This window comes from Carassius carassius, chromosome 21 (assembly GCF_963082965.1).
Source record: "Carassius carassius chromosome 21, fCarCar2.1, whole genome shotgun sequence".
Classification (NCBI taxonomy): domain Eukaryota; kingdom Metazoa; phylum Chordata; class Actinopteri; order Cypriniformes; family Cyprinidae; genus Carassius; species Carassius carassius.
In genome coordinates this window covers 14601527-14622527 of record NC_081775.1, presented here as the reverse complement: position 1 = coordinate 14622527, position 21001 = coordinate 14601527, and the positions used below count along the sequence as shown (strand labels likewise).

At 37.7% G+C, this 21001-nt stretch overlaps 1 protein-coding gene across 3 annotated transcripts in view; it reads right to left on the bottom strand.

The window, feature by feature from the left end:
- Positions 1–5112, bottom strand: part of mvb12bb (multivesicular body subunit 12Bb) — a 70149-nt gene extending 65037 nt beyond the window's left edge. For all 3 annotated transcript variants that reach the window (XM_059502766.1, XM_059502765.1, XM_059502764.1), the window contains exons 1-2: positions 5028–5112; positions 1770–1885 (exon numbers count right to left, since the gene is read on the bottom strand). In XM_059502766.1, coding sequence (XP_059358749.1) covers positions 1770–1880 — 111 coding nt within the window. In that variant the 5' untranslated portion in view covers positions 1881–1885; positions 5028–5112. The remainder of the gene's footprint in view (positions 1–1769; positions 1886–5027) is intronic.
- Positions 5113–21001: the final 15889 nt, after the last annotated feature.

Below are 21001 nucleotides of genomic sequence, written 5' to 3'. Positions count from 1 at the left end.
CAAACAAAGTGAAACAGTTGCATCCTGCTGTGTGTGATGGAGGGAAAGGCCAAGTGGAACAGGGCCTCTGAAAACACGTTGGTACCATGTGGCGTACACCGGATCCTCATCGCCAGTGGGCAGAACCCCAGCAACGTGCCAACCCACAGACAACCCGCCGGAGACGGCAACAGTTGGGGACTGGCGGGTGGGGCGGGAAGTGAGAGAGAGAGAAGAAAGAAAACGGATGGAGAAGAGGAAAGCGGAGAGGAAGAACTCTAGCTGCCCGTAAGCTTAACGCAGAGTTGTTTTATACAGTGTTTGCTTTGTGCTTTGTTTATTCACAAAACTTCCCTTCTCTCTTTCCGCCCTGGTTCTTTTCTCAGTGTTTTTTGAGGCACACCCACACACAAAACAGATACACACACACAAACACACACACACACACAAAACATTATCCTAGAGGCCATTGATACTTGTTGTCCTAGTTTCCCCTCTCAGCGCTCTGGGATTGCTGAGAGTTGCAGAAGCGCAGCCACCCTTGTGTCAGTGCCATCTGAGTCCTAAACAAACACAGGGCACTGGTGCCAAGCTCTGTTGGAGGCCTCATCTAAAAGAGTTGTTAAAATCTATCCTCAGGGTAGGCCAAAGGATTCACGGCTTTTAGTCGGCCAGGGGAAGAGCAGAAATAAAACCAAACCTTATCAATATATTAAGTTGCTGCCTTTTGGGAAGGAAAGAAAATAAAACAATTTACTTTTTAAATGTTAAATTTTGAGTAAAACTGCAATTTAGCAATGTATAACAAGTCTCCAGCAAGCTGAAACCAAATGCAGATTTATTTAACACGAATAGATATTAAGTTTCAAAATAAAATACATGACATGAGTTTGTGTATTAACCCTCCTAACAATGTACAAATCGTCAATGTAGGAAATTTTAAATATAATCATATGGCAAAATGTTACAGTAAAAAATAAATAAATAAATAAAAATGATATATTACAATTAACAAGCAAATACATTAAATGTCATTTTAAAATTATTATAAATGTAAAATATGTGAATTACCTTGTGATTTGTAGATAAAAACAGTAAAACTGTATGTTTCCTGATATTTTTGTTATGATTTACTGTAAAAAAAAAAAAATTGTAATTTTTATTGAAAAATGCTACTTAACTTTTTTTACATTTAATTGACAATAAATGTAGTTTTACTACAGTATACAGTAGAAAAATATTAATTATGATTTAATTTATAGTGAAGATTTATATTACTCTAAAAAAAGAAAATTCATGTAACATTACAGCACTGCTAAAATGACTTTGTATTCTGTTGTTATTGGATTTTTAGATGACATTTTATAGATTTTTTATTTTTTTTTTGTAAATGTAACTGGATTCACAAGTTCACGCTTACATATAATTAGCTGAGGTATGGTATGCGTATTTGGCGTGCTGTCCGGGAAAGGGCTCCGAGCTCGGGAATGGCCCGAACCTTGAGTACCCCCCGCTTCCCCGTCTAATTATAAAGTGAATTTGAAGTGAGGAGATGGGGTGGTGGAGGGATGCTGATTAACTGTCAATGGATAGAGGTAAGTCAGCGATATTTATACTGTGGGATTGATTACTAGATTGTGGTCCACCTGTGTTGATTAGGCTAAGTATCTGACACGCTCCTCCCGAACCTTGTTAACGAGAACATCATTTAATGACTGCCTGTCACTTACATTCTTATTTACAAATTTATGGATCCAAATGACACACATATTTGGCAATTGCAAACTCACAATATAGTAGCCTGCTGGAGGTTCTCTCTTGGATGCCAGCACACCAATATCAGTTATGGCTTCAGAGTGCAACTCTGCTTTACCCCAAGAAATGTTCTGAAGATCTGCCATGCTTGCTGTGTGAAACAAATAAAAGTTACATTTACACATACAATTGCAATAGTTAAAATAGTTTATTTTTATAGTAAAACAGCTCACACATCCCACTAACACACAGTACTGGGAATAAATAAAGACTCAAACACACAGAAAGAAAATGCAGAACGCTTCGAGCTGTTGACAAGGTGTAAATGTATTATCACCAGAGCATACATAAAGATTTGAGCATCTAATTTTATTTTCATATTAAAACAATCTATAAATATATTAAGACTCTTATTGTGTTTCCAAGCTTTTGCTTTTTTGCTTGACGTAACTAGCTGGCAATCAGAGCGCAGCTCCTCAAGTACATTATTAAAAAATTGGTTTGGCAGACAAACACACACAGACCCACACACATATGTACAGGTGGAATCAAAGACAGAGTGAGAGATAGAAATATATAAATATATCAAAATAAACTCTCTCATAAAGGTTTTTCAGTAGCAGACTAAACTCTCAGTGTCTGAATGACAGTCATTGTGCTAATAGCCGGGTGTATGAGCCTCCTTAAGCCAGAGAAACAATCATGCGGTAGGTCTCGTTTGTACACTAAATAAGCTGCACAGACACAGACAATAATACTGCTGAGGGCCCAATTAGCAGGGTAATTAATTACTGCAAACCTTTTCCCCCTGTAATGAGCTTCAGATATATGGAGTGGGCTGACATTATGTTCTGAACTGTTTCAGATGAAATGGTTTTAGTGGCGGTTGTATATAAAGATGAGCGATCTTCATTCTCGCATGAAATAGTGGGAGTAAACTTTTCACTGCGTAAATGCCAGCAGCAAATCTCTGGAAATGAGGTGGTGCCTGAAATAGTTATGGCATCTTCTCTATTTAGTGTTTCTTGTACATTTATAGAGATGTGCATTACAGAATGCTGTTTAAAATGATTTCTGTAATATTAGCAAAAACATTATGGTATTTATCTAAAAAGCTTAATGCATTATGGCGGGAATCTACTAGAAATGAATTGTACAAAAGAATGGCAGTGTTATTTATTTGCACTCGCTATCTGTGTTGTTTAAGAGCATTATTCACTAAAGGAATTACGCAAATCAGGTAAATTTGCAAATTCATTCACTAAATTAAAATAAAGACACCTGAAACAGCTGTTTAAATGGCAAAAATGTGCTTGTCTACATTGCACTATAATTTGCTAATTTACATAGAAAGGATGAATGGCTGCCCTGAAAAAAGAGATATATAATTTAAATGCTATTTAAAGGGATAGTGAATTAATATTCTATCATCATTTATTCACTCTCAGGTGTTCTGTGCAACACAAAAGAAGATAAAAAGGAAAACGACTTCTCACAATGAAAGTCGACGGGGTCCAATTTTGCCTGGACCTCATTTAATTTTAAAACATATTCTTTTCTATTCCACAGAAGAAAGAAAGTCATTCAGGTTTAAAACAACATGAAGGTGAGTAAATATTTACAGAATTTTCAGTTTAGGGTAAACAATTTTTTCTCAGTGCACTTAACATCTGGTTAAACTAGTAGTTTATATGGAATATATTGTTTTGGGTAACAATTCTGAACACAAAAACAGGATGCAACTGCCCAGCTCACCTCTAAGACAAAGAACTAAGCAGATAAATGTTGTGGTACACCTTTAAGGGTTTGAATGATAATAGGCCTATGTAAGGACCCAGTGCACCCAACACAAATGACTGGAAATGGAGTAGCAATACAAACATAATTAGGCTCCACCAAGTAAAGTCTCTCTAAACAACAAGCCATGGCGATCAGATATTTTCTAGGAAATCTAGATCAATCGTTGTCTATTTTCGTCCCAAGATGCTTCAGCCTAATGTGTACACATGGATCACCAAGGATTAGTGACTAGCCTATGTGGAGGGTCCTTTGCCCTTTTATTAAATTACGTTTAAAGCAACCTACTGGAGTAAATTACACAGTTATTGCATTCAATCTAAATGTTTACCGAATTTATTGCAATTATGGTTATTAAATCTACAGGATTTACTGAGGCAGTGGAGGGTCTGTGTATAAAAAGTCAGTCGGAGGGGGTTTATTAAGGAGAACCGAGGATGGCAAATTAGCTTATGGAGGGAGAATGATTTCTTTCTTGTGTTAATTTGTACACTAATCAATGCAGCCTTTTCCTAACTGTGCAGGGCTATTTGATTGTAAAGCAACTTTAATTGAAAAATGGAGGCCAGGCTGTCCAGACTGGGGGCGACTTTCTGTGGCACTAATGATGCACACTCATCTTATAGTGTCTTTATGTTAAAGATGAAAGAGGATGGAGCGGCTCAAGCTTGCATTGCAACAGATGAAGGAGAATTAGTTAAAGCAACATGCCACATGTCTGAGGACACCATCAAACCATTGCATATGAAAATACTCAGAGAGAAAGAATGGTCATGGTCAAATCTACTTATGAACATAACATAGGGGCCCACTTACATAAATTAACACAGGATAAATAATAATAACCAATAAATACTATTTACCAGACAGTACTGTTATTAAAGCATTTGAAAGGTACTGTAAGGGGCTTAAAAAGTTGTTTATTGTATTTTACACAGAGTTGTCAGCTAAAGGTAAAAGTGACAGTTTTGATGCGAATATTTTACACAGTAGTGTAAATAGTAGCCTATGACCAGAGCTGTTTAATTACAGTTTTCCCATAGGCCTACTGAAAATTATATCTAAATCATTAATAAATTAAATCAAATCAAGATAACTCTATATCATAGAAAAGATCCCTAGAAAATACACGTGAAACATGTTCACATTGGTGAGAACCCGTTGAAACTTTTTTTTTTTTTCATTCTGTAGATTCTTCTAAACCTATCGTTTTTTTCTATACCCGTCTTTAAAAAAATATTTGTTCTGTTTATGCGCTTTCAGGCGATTTAAATCAATACGAGTCAGACTTTTACAAAGTTATGAACATTTTAAAAAGAAGTCCATTTGGTTAAACGATCATTGGAATCAGTATTTCACTGCCATACTACTATAAACAGACGTATGTGTCATTTATTTGCGTCTTCCTTAATCCGCACGCAATTTATACGTCGTAACGGCATCACAGCCGATCAATTTAAATGATTAAACTATGCGAGTAAGTCGTTTTTGCTCACCTGAGAGAACCAAACAGCACAGATTGCTACGCAAATATCACGACTAACGAGATAACATAGTCCTTTGCACTTCCGCAAGTATTATAATATCGATGTGACAAATTATTGACTAGGAATGTTGAGGTAAGGATCAAGAGTGACACCTGTTGTATATTTATTATCTTAAATGAGATGCAAGTCTTTAACATTCGTCCTGAGGTGGGAAACGTCAATAAATAAATAAGTAATAAAAAAATAATTCTAACAGGCTAATTGCTGCATATTATTTGTCCAGTATTTGTGTAGATGCTATCTGATGTTGTTTTGATGCGATGTGAACATTTTTATTTTACCCAGTATTACGAGATAAAAGTAAGCACAGCACATTTCCTACTTGCACGCAAAATATTGAATAAGTTTATCAAATATAATATTGTTAAAATAATAATGCAGTTTTGGGCATTGTGAATACATAAGTAGCCCTATAAACAAAATGCATTTAGTATCAAATTATTTTCCTTGCGCAGTTGACATATTATAATGTTTAGTCCTGTTGCAATTATGAACATGCAATGTATATAGTATAGTATACTTCTCTATACAGTATGTCCAGTATACTTCACGTGTTTTCTGGCACTTTAATAGCTCTGTCATCAATTTGGAGCATCATTATCATATATATTATGATGCAATATGGCATCTGTGTACACCCAAACACACACATAGATATTTAAACACTATCATTAAAATAACATTGTTCCTCAGAAAACCCTGTTCCATTTAGACATACAAATCATTTTTCTATGTTTTCATTCCTAAATTTAGACAAGAAACACTGAAATTCCAGAAAAATAAATATTCCACAATACCATCCTTGCACAGTAGAAGATGAATAATCTGTGTACATGAGTAGGGAGGCTCGTATACCCTCATGAAGCACAGTGAGGTGGAACAGATTACGCCACAGCCAATTGCGTGGCATAAGAATACATCAGTCTGCATCGTCTAATGGCAGCCGCACAGTGGCATAATCCTGATGGATTTGACTCTGTCATTGCCTTGAAATAAGTTTGAGAGAAGTGAAAGAACACAGAAACAACAGCAAAAAGCATCTGTTATCAACCCAGTGTTCTGCTGGAGATAATAATGCACAATAAGATCAAACACACAGGATCTAAAGAAGATTTAATGAACATAATAAGGTAATGAGACCTCTTATGCTCATCATCATTCATGGAAAACTGACAATGAATCAATGCCCGTGGCCCAGAGCAGGCGCCCGCCACTAGTGTACACTACAGACGTGTCAATGAGAGACTAATGGATGCCATCTCAACTGAGACTTGCTGTGTCAGTTTGGCTCCCAACCAAACCGCCCAAAAGCTGGAGAAAGACGCATGGCAGATAGCGATAGCGCTACATGTGTTTCATGTCAGAGCGTGTATACAGCGCTGAGGCACGTCAGGTCACGCTGCAGCAGTGCCACCTGCTAAGTTTTGCTATGCGTAGTGTGATATAATGAGCCTCTGCCAATATTTCCAAGCCCGTTGAGATGCTTAAGAAGCATGCAAGTCATCCTAAAACAGTATGGCAGTGTACATAGCAAAAGCTATTTCTTTGGTAACTGTACAGCAGCTAACACAGGCTGTCAAGCGATATCTCACGCACTTTCTGCAGTACAAACATCTCCACTAACTCCCCGAGCTGTTCTCCTTCATCCTGCTGTGTTATAGTGTCAGCTGAACTTCTCAATGTCACACCTGAGTCTCCTGACAAGGTGGGGGAAAAAAAGACTACAAGCTTTCCTCTAACACCTCAGCTAGATTTCACAGACAGGCTGAAGTTGATGAAATAAAAAGTGGAGTGTGGAGAGATGTTTTCAGAAGGAAGGAGGAAAGCGGGGACGTGGCACACCTGTTAAAGTAATGGTCTAATTATGGAAAAGGTGGTGAAGCACTCAGCGCGAAACAGTCAGCGATCAGCATTCTCACACTAACTGTGAAAGCCGTCAGCCATTATGGGCTGGTTTTAATGCGCGCCCCGACGGATACTGCAGATTTGAGGGTAAGATGAATGATGCCCGCATGTGTGAATGCATGTGTGTGTGTGTGTGTGTGTGTGTGTGTGTGTGTGTGTGTGTGTGAGTTGGGGGTGGAGATGGTCCGCTGAGCGATGCAGATGGTACATGGGAGGGGGGATCATTAGATATGAGGGTGCTTTGTTTGCAGTGCTGCAATTCTTACATTCCAATAAACCGCCTCTTCAGGTCCAGTAAATGCCACCCATACAGTTCACTTTCATGGCCCTAAACTTCCTACAAAAGACCTTGTGAAAGTTACTGCATAATAAGGAGTTGCAAAATTCACATAATACTGTTTAAATGTCATGGGGTTCAAGCAAACGATGTCATGTTTACATCTATAGAGCATGTGCTGTGAGAATCTGTGGCTTTAGGAAGTTCTCAAATGTCCGCAAAATGGGAATGACCATCATGCACATTTCTATGCATCCCATGTGGAAAACAAATGTTCTTTTAAAAAATATTTTGGTATAATATGTCTAGCTACTAACGAGTATAAAACTCTCAGGTCTTTTTAGCACAAGAGTATTTATTATTATTATTATTATTTATTATTATTATTATTCAGCCCATGCCATGTTTATAGCATTTTATGATAGTATTATTAAATTCCTGTATTTTAAAGACATTTTTGTTCATGTTTGTATGATGAACAATTTTGGTACGCTGTTGGGTCACCTCGTGTATATATATATATAGAAATAGAGCAGACACATACTTTTGTTATCTTAATCTATCTTAATATTATATTGTCTACATTAATGCATATTTTCCAGCAGCTATTTTCTTAGATGTTCAAGGAATGTTTGATGCTGTCAAGCCTTAGGAAAAGCATTTGGAAAAAGGCTGCAAATGCCTCTCTTCCATACATGTGAGTAAGAAAGGTCAGTGCCTGTGTTTTCTAATTTACCAACACTTGTCTGGGGACTTACAGAGATGGAGATTTCTTTGTTACCAGGCAGTGTAATAATATCCTTATCTCGACCTGGGAAATCTACAGAAGCCCTGGTGACCTCCGTCTCCATGCTCAACCCATTACTTGCGGAAGAGTGAAAAATCCGCCATGCTCGCTTCAAATATGATCCCCCCTCGCTCCCTTGTCCCCCATTTTACTAGCAAGCATATGAAAAGGCCCCGTGTCTCTTGAATAGCTTATAATAATGTGTTTTAAGAAGCGCAGCCTTACTGCACCCAGAGGACACAGCCGAGTGCCTGGATGTAATATCCATGTATTTTCTGCAAGTAATTAAAGGTCAGTTTGGGTTAGGCTACAGTTGCCTGGCTGGAGAGAAGCACTCCTGCTCTCTTTTCCTCTCATCAGCTGTGATGCTTTGCCGAATGTGATTACATCTTTTTTAAGCCATCTGTTTTCTTGGCACTACCAATGCATAAGTTAAAAATGTACCCTCATCGCTATTATCGAATACACCATCGCAACTCTGTTGCCTTTAATCAAGCAAGCTATGGTGTTCATTTTTACACTAATGTAATAATGCTTAAGGAGACTAAATGGTTTGAATGCTGTTGCGAAATGATTCAATTACATTTATCAGGACTCCACTCGAATCAAAATTAATGTGGACTCAACCTGGCATAATATTTCCCGACATCCTCATTGTTTGATCTTAACCCGAGTTAACAAGGTCAGATTTGTGACCCTGACTCCAGCGGAGGCCAATGATACTCTTTTGCTGATAGATTCAGCTGCCAACCTTGTCTCGGTCACACGCACACTGACATCGCACACGCAGAACTCACATATTCGCACACACATACGCAGGCTCGTGCTCCAGCGTCTGGCAGGAGGTCTGGCTCGCTTCGACTGGCTGCGCCTCGCTGCCCTTGTGCAGCGGTGTGCCAGTTGTGCCTCCCCCCCATCGCTGCGAATGCCACCATCTGGTGAGCCACGTGGACATCATAATCTCCCCTTAATTACATTAGCGCCGCAATCAGTTACTGCATTACAAGGCCCGGCAAAGAGCTTTTAAATCTTGGAGGAAATCATAAATAATTACACTAAGTACCCGGCGCCAGATGTGCGTGCCAACTTGGCGGGCATGAGATAAATAGTCGCCCCTGCCGATGATGCTGTTCAATATTGGTGGTTTTTTTTGGACGATGTCATCCTTTTTTTAGCCTTTGCTCTCTTTGCTCTCTCTCTCCCTCCATCATCCCATAGTCCTCTTGGCTCTCCTCTCTTCCGCTGGCATAAGGAATAGCAAGCGCTTATCGTCCATTAAGATTACGCTGCTGGACCTGTTGCTGCAGTTTTGCAGAGCAGTGGAGAGTGGTCATCCGGATATGATCAAGTATCATGTTACTTCTTTGGTTGTAGAACTTGTTTGGGAAAAGATTGTATTTATTTGTTTTGAACAATTTTTGGTGTTATCATACGTCATTAATTTTAATTATTACATCATGCATTGCTGCCTTGTCTTGCACCTCATCTGTGTTGGTTTATGTCATGATCACAAATAGATATTTAATGTCTAAATGTTCTGTAGGAGGGGGAATGTCTGTTAAACCTGTGATGAAGTTGTGACAGATCTTTTCTTTTTGTGACGTACATCTGAGCATCTGACGCAGTGGGACATACAGGGAGCAATGGATCCAATGACGAACATGGACCCTCATCGACGAGCAGCGAGACGCCAAGTGGGTCCACGACCAAGCGTCCTCTGAAGACGTCAGAGTCACGGCTGAAGCGGCCGAGTCAGGTGAAGCTGCCAGAAGCTGCCAAAGAGTGAGTGGATCGAGAAGTAAGGCAATGAAGTGCAAGAAGCCGCCACCAAGAATGACAAAAACACATTGTACATAATCGTGCGTTAGCTGACAGGATCCAAGTTGGGCCAGGGAGCCCCCATCAAAGACAAGATGGGCAAGCCCCTGCTAATGAGGGATGAACAACAGAGGCAATGAGTCACACATTTCAAGGAACCATCCACTTCTGCCGACCACCTTCCCAAATGACCTGCTGACACCAGCAGATGACTTACAGATCGAGGTAGGGTTGATAACCATGGCAGAGATGACGTCTCCGATACAGGCGCTCAAATCAGCAAAGTCACGGGGTTGGACGAAATCTCCACCGAGATTGTCAAGTATGGAGGCCATGACATGGCCAGGGAACTCACGTGTTTACTGATCGCCTGTTGGGTGTGACCCACAGTCCCCAGCACAAGGTGAAGTGGAGTCGTCGTCCCCTCCCAAAGAAGGGCAACCTCTGTTGCTCAGATTGCAACAATAACTCTGCTGTCCGTGCCTGGAAAAGTACTCTGTCTGGTACCTTGTACGACGTCTGCTCCAGGACAATCCTGCGGCAAACAAGTATTCATCATACAAAACAATTATTGAGCAGAGACTGGAGTATCAACAGTGGTAGTCAACAAACTTAATCGACTTTACCAGGGCTTTGGACAGTGTTCACAGCATCCTGCGCCAGTTCACCGACCTTTTCCATGACCTCTACAGCACCTCAAGCTGCTGTGTTTGGATCGAAAACAGCATTACCGACTACTTACCCATGGAGACCGGGGTCAGGCAAGGCTGTGTCCTGTCCCCATTCTTGTTCCCATTGGCACTGGACTGGACTCTGTCTACCAACAGACAAAGGTCTCCTATGGGGACAAATGGGGCAGCTGGCAGACTTGGACATTTCCGACGACATCGCGCTGCTGGCTCCCATCCAACCCGGCTTGGCGAACATGATGACGGCCTTGGAGCAGGAGTCAGCAAAGATTGGGCTCTGAATCAGCAGCTCAAAAACCAAAATCATGCACATCAGATAGACCCACGGACGAGTACCCATAACAATCGGCCAACAGCGTATCGAAGAGGTCGATTGATTTACCTACCTGGGCAGCGTCATCTCGACGGATGGCTACACGGACCACAACGTTGTCTACTGTATTGGAAATGCGGCAATGGTCAATGCAACACCTCCAACCACTATAATTGCCATCGCCCTCAAAACCAAGGTATCTTTGTCATTCCAATGGCGAAACTTGAAAAAAAAAATGTACAGTGGGGACTTTGTTCTATGCATCATTTGTTGATTGCATTTTGAGATGTATAGCACTGCTCTCAAAAGTGGAGGCAGATGAACATGAGTTTGCAGGGGTTCAAGCAAACTGAAGAAGCCCTGCATATGTCACCAGAAAGAAGTCTGTTGTTTTGACAGGAAAGTCTAGTTATGACATTTTGATAAAAAAAAAAAAAAACTTTAGTATAGGGACCAATTGTCACTATCAAATAGTTGTTTATTATCATGCCTGTTAATAACACACTGGCTGTTTATTAGTACTTATAAAACACATAGTCTGCAAGACCATATTCTACGTAAATCCCTAATCCTACCATAAACCTAAGTTCAACAACTACCTAACCTACTATTAATAATAAGCAAATTGGTAGTTTAATGAGGCAAAAGTCATAGTTAATGTTTGTTTGTTTTTCAATCACGAGAATTGGACCTTAAAAAGTGTGAAAAAACTAAACAAAACATAAAATCAAAGATCAATGTGAATATCTGTAATGTAAAATCTATAATATACATTTAGAAACTACTGTAGATAGGGTGAATTTTCATTCTTTTAAACATTACTAGGCCTCATATACTAATCATTCATATAATTTGCATGTTTTTACTTATGCAGCAAAAGTTCTCACACAAGATTTCAGATGGATTCACAAAAAGTGCACACATTCGTAAATGTGTTACTTTCAATCTGATATTGACGATAACGGACTATTGTAAAAAAAAACTGTGTAATAATAATGATAAAAACAACAATTATAATTTATGTAGCATCTTTAAACGTGGCTTTCTCAAAGCACTGTAGAATAAAAAAAATAAAAAAACACATGGTACAATATCAAAATCAAATGACACTGATGTAAATAAAAGGATGAACGCATCAATAAAACACACAAAAAGCAAAACAAAAGTCAATTAAAAGCCATTCTATTATTTATTTATTTATTTATTTATTTTTTAAGACTGGATTCAAAAACAACTAGGGATTTTTCTTCCCTAATGTCAGCACGGTTTGGGGCATAAGAAGAGCATTTGGCTGCAGCAAGCAATTTGCACGTAATGCATCAATAAATAATTATTACAGAAGTAAAATATGGTATAATATGATATGAAATAATTGTTACAGTCACATATGTATTATTTTGTCTGTGTTAGTGTTGCATGTTCACAGTTCCATAAATACAAATAAAATGCAAACTTAATTTAGAGCTGTAGAACAAAAAGAGGTGCTACAGTGACAAATGGTCAATTATACAGTAAACAATTGTCTTTTCTAATTGCTTTCTTATCTCTCAGTTTGCTAATTGTTTAGAATAATGACAAATATCCAAATTTGACACTCGTCATTTTTAAAAGTCCTCATGAACTATAATGTCTGGCAAGAGGAGGCAGCACGGAGAATGATTCATTGGACCTGAATCGACTGATTCACAATTATTCGCTTATTGTGAAAACACAAACGACTGTAGCATTCATCATATTCAGATGAGGCAGTAAAATAAATGATGCTTGAGGAGCAGACTGCCTTTGGCATTTGTGAAAGAAATAAAGAAAGAAAGAAAGAAAGAAAGAAAGAAAGAAAGAAAGAAAGAAAGAAAGAAAGAAAGAAAGTCTATGTGTTGGAGAAAGTGATGTTGACCTGTCAAGTTAATTTTCATCACTAAAGCAGTATGGCTCGTAAATATGAAACAGATTATAATTCACTATTAATTTGATTCAGCTCTTTTTTTCAGCCATGATGATTCAGAAATTAATTCTATACATCTAGCCTTGTATATGTACTGTGTGTGCGTGTGTGCGTGACCAGAGGCACTTTACCTCCTCTCATTTGCTTTCATTCCAGACAGACCCTTGTTAGAACAAAAACCAGAGGGGTTGACGAAGGAGAATTCCAGGTATTGACTAAATATATCTTTTCATTTATCATAATTTCTCCTTCCCACTTTGTCGCAGCTTCACTGTTTAAGGAAGATGGATGACACAAGATGTTGTCTTGCCTTTCAGACTCTTTCTGCTTGGGTAAGTGTGTCCAATGCGGAATTATTTTGCCAGTTTATTACTCTCCAGTAAGCGGCTGTCACTGTGTTCCCACTCGTGTCACTTCCTGTTCAAGCCTGTGTAAGGGCTTATCTGAGTGGCATCAGCTGTCAGATGGCTTGTCAACCATTGTGAGTCTATAGAAACATAGCTGCAATGGATCCCAATTGTAAATCAGCATTTAAATGGAGCGTATTTTTAAATATTTGTGTTTTCTGCTCTCATGAGCCTCATACATTTAGGCTCTGCACTTATTAAAATAGACAGTTATTTTTAGCAAACACTGAAATCAATAATTCTCATCTATCAAGATACCAGAACATGTAGAAGTGGATGTTTAATAACTTTATGTGGCTGGTGTATTGTAAACTAATATTATTGATTATTGACACTGGTCTTATTGATTGATAAGATACAAAAAAAAACTTTAGTTGTTGGAGTTGGATAGCAACCCTTGTGAAAAAGAAGTACACTTTAGCATACAGTACATTTAAAAATAGTATTTATTGGAGAGTTATAATGCTTTTTTTTTTTTTTTACATTATAATCATCTACGTCCGCTACGTTCTCAAAACTCAGGCAGTTTGATAATACCTAGAATATCAAAATCAACTGCGGGTGGCAGATCCTTTTCCTATTTGGCGCCTAAACTCTGGAATAACCTACCTAACATTGTTCGGGAGGCAGACACACTCTTGCAGTTTAAATCTAGATTAAAGACCCATCTCTTTAACCTGGCTTACACATAACATACTAATATGCTTTTAATATCCAAATCCGTTAAAGAATTTTTAGGCTGCATTAATTAGGTAAACCGGAACCGTGAACACTTCCCATAACACCCTATGTACTTGCTACATCATTAGAAGAATGGCATGTACGCTAATATTTGTCTCTCTCTCTTTTTTCTCTCTTATTTCGAGGTCACCGTAGCCACCAGATCCAGTCTGTATCCAGATCAGAGGGTCACTGCAGTCACCCAGATCCAGTACGTATCTAGAACAGATGGTGGATCAGCACCTAGAAAGGACCTCTACTGCCCTGAAAGACAGCGGAGACCAGGACAACTAGAGTCCCAGATAAAGATCCCCTGTAAAGACCTTGTCTCAGAGGAGCACCAGGACAAGACCACAGGAAACAGATGATTCTTCTGCACAATCTGACTTTGCTGCAGCCTGGAATTGAACTACTGGTTTCGTCTGGTCAGAGGAGAACTGGCCCCCCAACTGAGCCTGGTTTCTCCCAAGGATTTTTTCTCCATTCTGTCATCGATGGAGTTTCGGTTCCTTGCCGCTGTCGCCTCTGGCTTGCTTAGTTGGGGTCACTTCATCTACAGCGATATTGTTGACTTGATTGTAAATAAATGCACAGACACTATTTAACTGAACAGAGATGACATCACTGAATTCAATGATGAACTGCCTTTAACTATCATTTTGCATTATTGACACACTGTTATCCTAATGAATGTTGTTCAGTTGCTTTGACGCAATGTATTTTAAAGCGCTATATAAATAAAGGTGACTTGACTTGACTTGGCTTTAAATTTAAGGAAAATGTTATTATAGGTTATATTATGTTTTGAATTTATATTAAATGTAAATAGATGAACTTCATAATGCTTATTTGACCCACTTAAGTAGGACTGAAATCTTTATGTAATTTCAGAGTTAATTCTATTTTCTTTTTAGTTTTAGTTAACACACACTAATAAGTGTACTTCTTACATTAGCATTAGCATCTGCTTTAGCATCGTCACAGAAGTAAACAATGGCCCACTCTGTATATCTAATCAGATAGATATCCAATCAAGATGCTGGAAGTGTAAACCAGCCAAGAAAAACTACACATCTTTGTTTCTACTCTTAAATTATGTATAACATAGAGTTTGAAAACTGCAGTGTTGCCCTTAAATCCCTCCAGTGTCTCCCGTACTCTTTCTCCCTGTGCCACAAGGGCAGCCATTAATATCACAGGGGGACGATTCCCCTGGTACTGTGACTTATGAGAGGGGGTCTCGCTCGCTACTGTGACACAGACCCTGCTGGAGTGGAGAGTCGTGGAAAACGCTGACTTCCTCATAAACCAGACATGAACCCCAACCATCTGCTCCAACCCTAGTTACCTTCAACCACTGGTCTTACTGCTATCACCTGTAATACTTCATCACAGAGCAGCTCTACAGTCAGCAGTTCACAGCACCCAACTTTTATTTCAACTCCTAGCATTTTCTAGAGTACACCGGTTTCTCTCAGAAGGTCAGTAACTAATGTGGTTCGCATGTGGATTATAAAGTTAAGCAGTGTTTAGCATATAGAACTTGGTATTTCAGCACACACAGAGATTGTTGTTTTATGTTTGACAAGAAAATACTATTTCAGTCTTTCTATTTCAAAAGTGTTACTTGCTGATTCTTTTTTTCTTCCCCCAGTCAGTACACTACTGTTCATAAGTTTGTGGCTGGCAAGATTTTTTAAAGGTTTTGAAAGTGTCTGTTGCTCACCAGGGATGAATTCATGTGATAAAAAGTACAGTACAAATAGAAATATATACACAAAAATTCCTTTCTTCAATCCAGTATTACAAAGCATGTGCAAGCAGAAGTCTTCCAATATATAACATGATATATAATACACAATACATAGATGGAGATGGAGATGGAGGTAACCAGAAAAATGGCTATATCCAGAGGTAGGCTTTATCTTAGAAAATCGCGCAGAAAATGGAGCGTAAACACAAAGGAGGAGCAGAGAGGGAACGTAGAAAAAGGAGAAAAGCCCTGGCCACAGACGCAGCAAATTGCTGCAAAATCCCAGCCATGTTTGCCAGTAAGGGAGCAGGTCGGTCAGAATTACATTTATATTTACTAGGGATGGGAAGGTTCACTGAAAAAACCAAGCCTTTCAGTTCACCACACACTGTTTGGCACGAGCTGGGACCGCTGTTCAACTTCAATCTGACAAAGCATGGTTTAACACGTAAACCAAACAGGGTTCAGTTAATATATGTTTCTGTTGATGGATGCACATTCTGGATTCCCAGACATAACCCTGGGCAAATCATTCACTCTTGTTCAATACTAATACGAACACTGGACCAGTGCGTTCTCTTAAAGTGACAGTCTTTATATTAATCGAACAGCAACAACAAAGAAATCACTCACTGCTCTTGTTTAATTCAGTTCAATTCAAGTTTATTTGTATATCGCTTTTTACAATAAAAATCGTTACAAAGCAACTTTACAGAAAATTATGTTTCTACAATATTTAGTAGTAGCTTATAAGTGGTGACTCAGTTTGTGCACGTATGACAGGATTTTTAGAAAAATTAATACAAGACGTAGTCAGCCAGTGGATGAACATTATTAATATTATTAATAATTATTATATGATGCAGTCACACTTGTAGCAATATTTGTTAGTTCTGTTTGTTGATTCAGGGTTAGCATCATCTGGAGTCCTCTGAGGGTCAGCATCATCTCTTCTCAGGTGTTCTGGATCCAGACTGGAGCTTGTGTAAATCCCCCGTGGCAAAACATAGAAACAAATAGAGACATCATTAAAAAGCTTTTGTAACTTTAATAAAGAATAATCTTTAAGTTATAGTCCAAAATATAGTCCTTACCTACTTATTTGTATTTTTTTATATTTATTTACTTATTTATATATATATATATATATATATATATATATATATATATATATATATATATATATATATATATATATATATATATTCTGTTATTATGTGTTTTATGTTCTGTCGCTGTCATTCTTATGTACTGTGGAGCTTCTATCACGAAAACAAATTCCTCGTATGTGTAAACATACCTGGCAATAAAACTCATTCTGATTACTTTATTCAATTTCTGTACCTAAGAACTAATGCAAGACCTACCTAAAAAAAAACATGGAAGTCAGTTTATTTTATTTGTATCTTTACTCTATTGTATTTATTTGTGCTGTTGCTTGTAGTTAGAATATTCTTAATAATATGATAAAATATATATTTTTTGAAAGTGTAGTTTTTCCATAAACATAGCACATACAATGGTACCGAAACTGTGACTCTAAAACCGTTAAACCAACCGAACTGTGAAAAAGTTGAACATTTGTCAGACGGATGCTTTCATTCAAAGCGACTTACAATAGATAAAATCTATTAAAAAAAAAAATATTACAAATGTATATAATGATAGAACTTCAAACTAGCACACTGTTTTACATATGGGATACAGTATTTTTTTTAGTGCCAAAATTGACCAGAAATTTGGATTTTTCCATTTCTAGCCTACAATATGTAGCCTAGTCTACAATGCTTATTTATTTATCTTGAAGGTGACGAAGGAAGCAACAGTAGCACTAGTGCTGCTAGTGCTCCTGCTGTTGAACAAGAGACGGTGGACAGTTCAGCTTTTGAGTCAGAGCAGGAACCTTCAGGTAAAGTTTAAGCTACAGTATAAGCAAAACTAAACATGCTGGCTATACTCTTAGAAAAATATCTGCTTTTATGATTTATAAGGTCATCAGTGGTAGGACTGTGATCATTGGGACATACAATTGATGGCTGCATAATTAATATAGATTATTGAAAGTGCTTATTTCATATTGCAGAGAAACTCAATGTGCAGAGTGAGAGAGAGGGATTCAGGGAAAGATGATAGACACAGTGAATGTCTTGATACTCCATTTGATTATTTTGCCCGTCCACAGTCTAAGGATTTTGATTTATTTTTTAAGTATCACCCAATTCAAACAACTGAAAGAGCCAAAGAGTTTAGCAGTCTGGTGGACACATGAATTGGGTGGTGACTGCAGCAACAGAGGTGGCCTGGGGTGGAGTCAAATTCCCGGCCCGATTTACTGTCCCAGTCCGCCACTGAAAACAACCCTATTAACTCAAACTGGCAACTAGTCCAGGATATTTTGTCACTGAAATCTTTACTTCATTGTATTTCATAGCTTTGCCAAACTGCAATCTATTACCCAATTAAAAAGCAGTAACATTTGGTAGCCATTAATCTATCAACAAAACAGAGACAAACAAAAGCTGAATAAAAACAAGACTGCAAAAGAAATGCCAAAGGATTAAAGGCATGACTGTTCACCAATAAACTCAAAAGAAATGTGTGTATATATATATATATATATATATATATATATATATATATATATATATATATATATATATATATATATATATATATATATAATATTATATATAGCACTTTCACCAGCGTTGCCGGGTTTTCATAACAAAACCCACCCAACTGCTACTCAAAACTATTCCATTTGCATTTTTGGGAGTCCCCCAGTAAAAATCACATTCCGGGGTAAAATACATGTTTTTTTTGTTATGTTCCCCAAATTAAATTTGCAAAAATGTAAAATTTTTAGGGCTAAATATCACATTATTGGGGTCGCTTAAACTCGCGGACATGAAAAACAACAAAGATTTTAAAACCAGTTTTCTATCATTTTTTAAATCATAAGTTATGGTATTATAAAATCCAAAGTGAGTTTGACCTCAAATAGCACATAATCTCTATCACACACAACAGCAATGATCACAAATAGTCTGTCAATTAGCATTGCATTTAACACTAACAATGCCATATAAACTCACACACAAACATTCACGCACATCCGCACGAATCCACCCAGACTCTCCGTAACCCCCTTCCCAAACTCGCCCAACATCTTCCCCTCGGCATTGTGTTATTTCCATTATTATTAATATCTGCCAGCTTAATTTTCAGCCCTGTCATAACGTGACAGCCTAAATGACCAGAGACAATCGCTTATTGATAACTTTCCCAGCAAACCTGCCACTGGAGCCAGCTGATCGGGCTGCTCTCTCACGCTGCGGGCGTCTCACATGGTTGAGATAATGGGCCACTGCTCCCATGCTGAAACAGATTGAATGTGCAGTCAGTCACTGTCTTACTGAATCATACTCCAGTCTATCAGACAGACAGACTCAGATTATCATTTTACTGAGGTGGGGGGAGAAAGAGAGCGAGGGAGCGGGAGAGAGACAAAGATACCATGCATTATGTCATTCAATTTTGTGTTCATCCTGGTTTCACATTTAAGCCCAAGATATCAGACTGAACACGTTAAGCGAGATTCCGATATTCGATATTCAATTCCACCTCCAAATTCCTGATTCGCGATGAATGTCTTCCTCTGTCAAGTGCCCCGTCACTCACATCGGTGGAGAAATCTCTATTATGATACCCGACGTTGCTGCACTACTCTGTCAAAATCAAAGTTAACAGATTGGGTGTCAATAGGACATGCATCCGCTCGCTCACTCATTGTCAAACCTGAGAGCCTGTATGACACATAGACAGATATTTCTACAGCTACACAGGTCCAAAAATGTCTCAGTAGCAGTAGGCTGGACTGGACCAGTAATGGACCGGTTTTCCGCTAGTGTCAGGACTCCGGTGATGTACCTTCTGGCCTGACAACTTTCACTGAGAGAAAAAAGTGCTGACTTTATGAAAGATGAATAAACTGATAAACAAACAGACCGTTAGATTCTGTCTTCACTGAAATCCAGGGGGAAGTATCTGAAAGTTTTTCCACACTATAGTGAAAGGTGATTAATAATACATTAGGATTAGAGAACCAGACTGGATGTGAGATATAGGAGAAATATGGGAACACAAAAATAACAAAAGAATACTTTGTATTTATATAAATTTATGTAGGCTATATATATATATATATATACAGAAGCTGGACGTTTGGAGGAAAACGACTGCACTTTACTCCCTGTCAGCCTCTTTGTTATGAAAGAGGGAGTTTTTATTTGTTTTAGAGTGTCGAGAGGAGCTAAGAGAGGAAAGTAATTGGCACGGAGGTGTAAAATTCCCCCTCTTCAGTGCCAGCTGTTTAAAATATGGATGGTGTTGTTTGCTTTTTTTGGTTTCTGCTGGATTCTACAGGGTTGTGCGCCATATTACTCTGAATTTTTTTCGAAAAACTATAGAAGTAAACAAAACTTTATAATGATGGTTTCTCTTGTGGCCTGAAGTTTTTGAGAATTGTCTTTTTTTTTTTTAGGTTATGTGAGATCTGAGTTTTGGTAGCTGCTCAGTGATGCTCCAGATTTCTAATAAGAGATCTACACTCACTTTGAGAACACATTTCACAAATGATGAGCTGCTTTTAGAAAACTGAAAGGTGACTTGAAATCATTAAATGCATATAAGATATAGCACAGTGTAATTTTTTTTTATTTTTTTAGACACTTTCATTTGATTAAGTTCAATTGATGATTTCATACCTGAATTATGATTTCATATTTTTATTCAGACAAATGTCAAATCTGTTTTTAAACTTAGTTTAAATTATATAAACACACACACACACACACACACAGACACACATATATATATATTAGACAACAAAGAAATTAGAAATTAGAAATTAATAGTACTTTTTTTCTTCATAAGTTTTTTTTTTTTTACTTCAGATGATGAATTTTTGATTAATTTTTTTTTCATTCAATTTCATTCAATTCAGTTTGGTTTTACACACACACACACACACACACACACACACACATTTTTTAGTTCAACTAATGAGTTCATAATCTTATAAAATATTTAATATGTATTTTCTATATTGTATACTTAATATGTATATCTAGATTTTTATTTTCTTCATGTAATGAATGAATGAATCAAGCAATCGATAAATTTTTACAACACAATAAATAAATATTTTTTGAATGAATGAATGAATGTAGTACTACTATGATTTCAAATATCTGATAACGGAAAAATTACTTTAGCTTGAATATTTTGGGTATACATGCCCTAATCATATT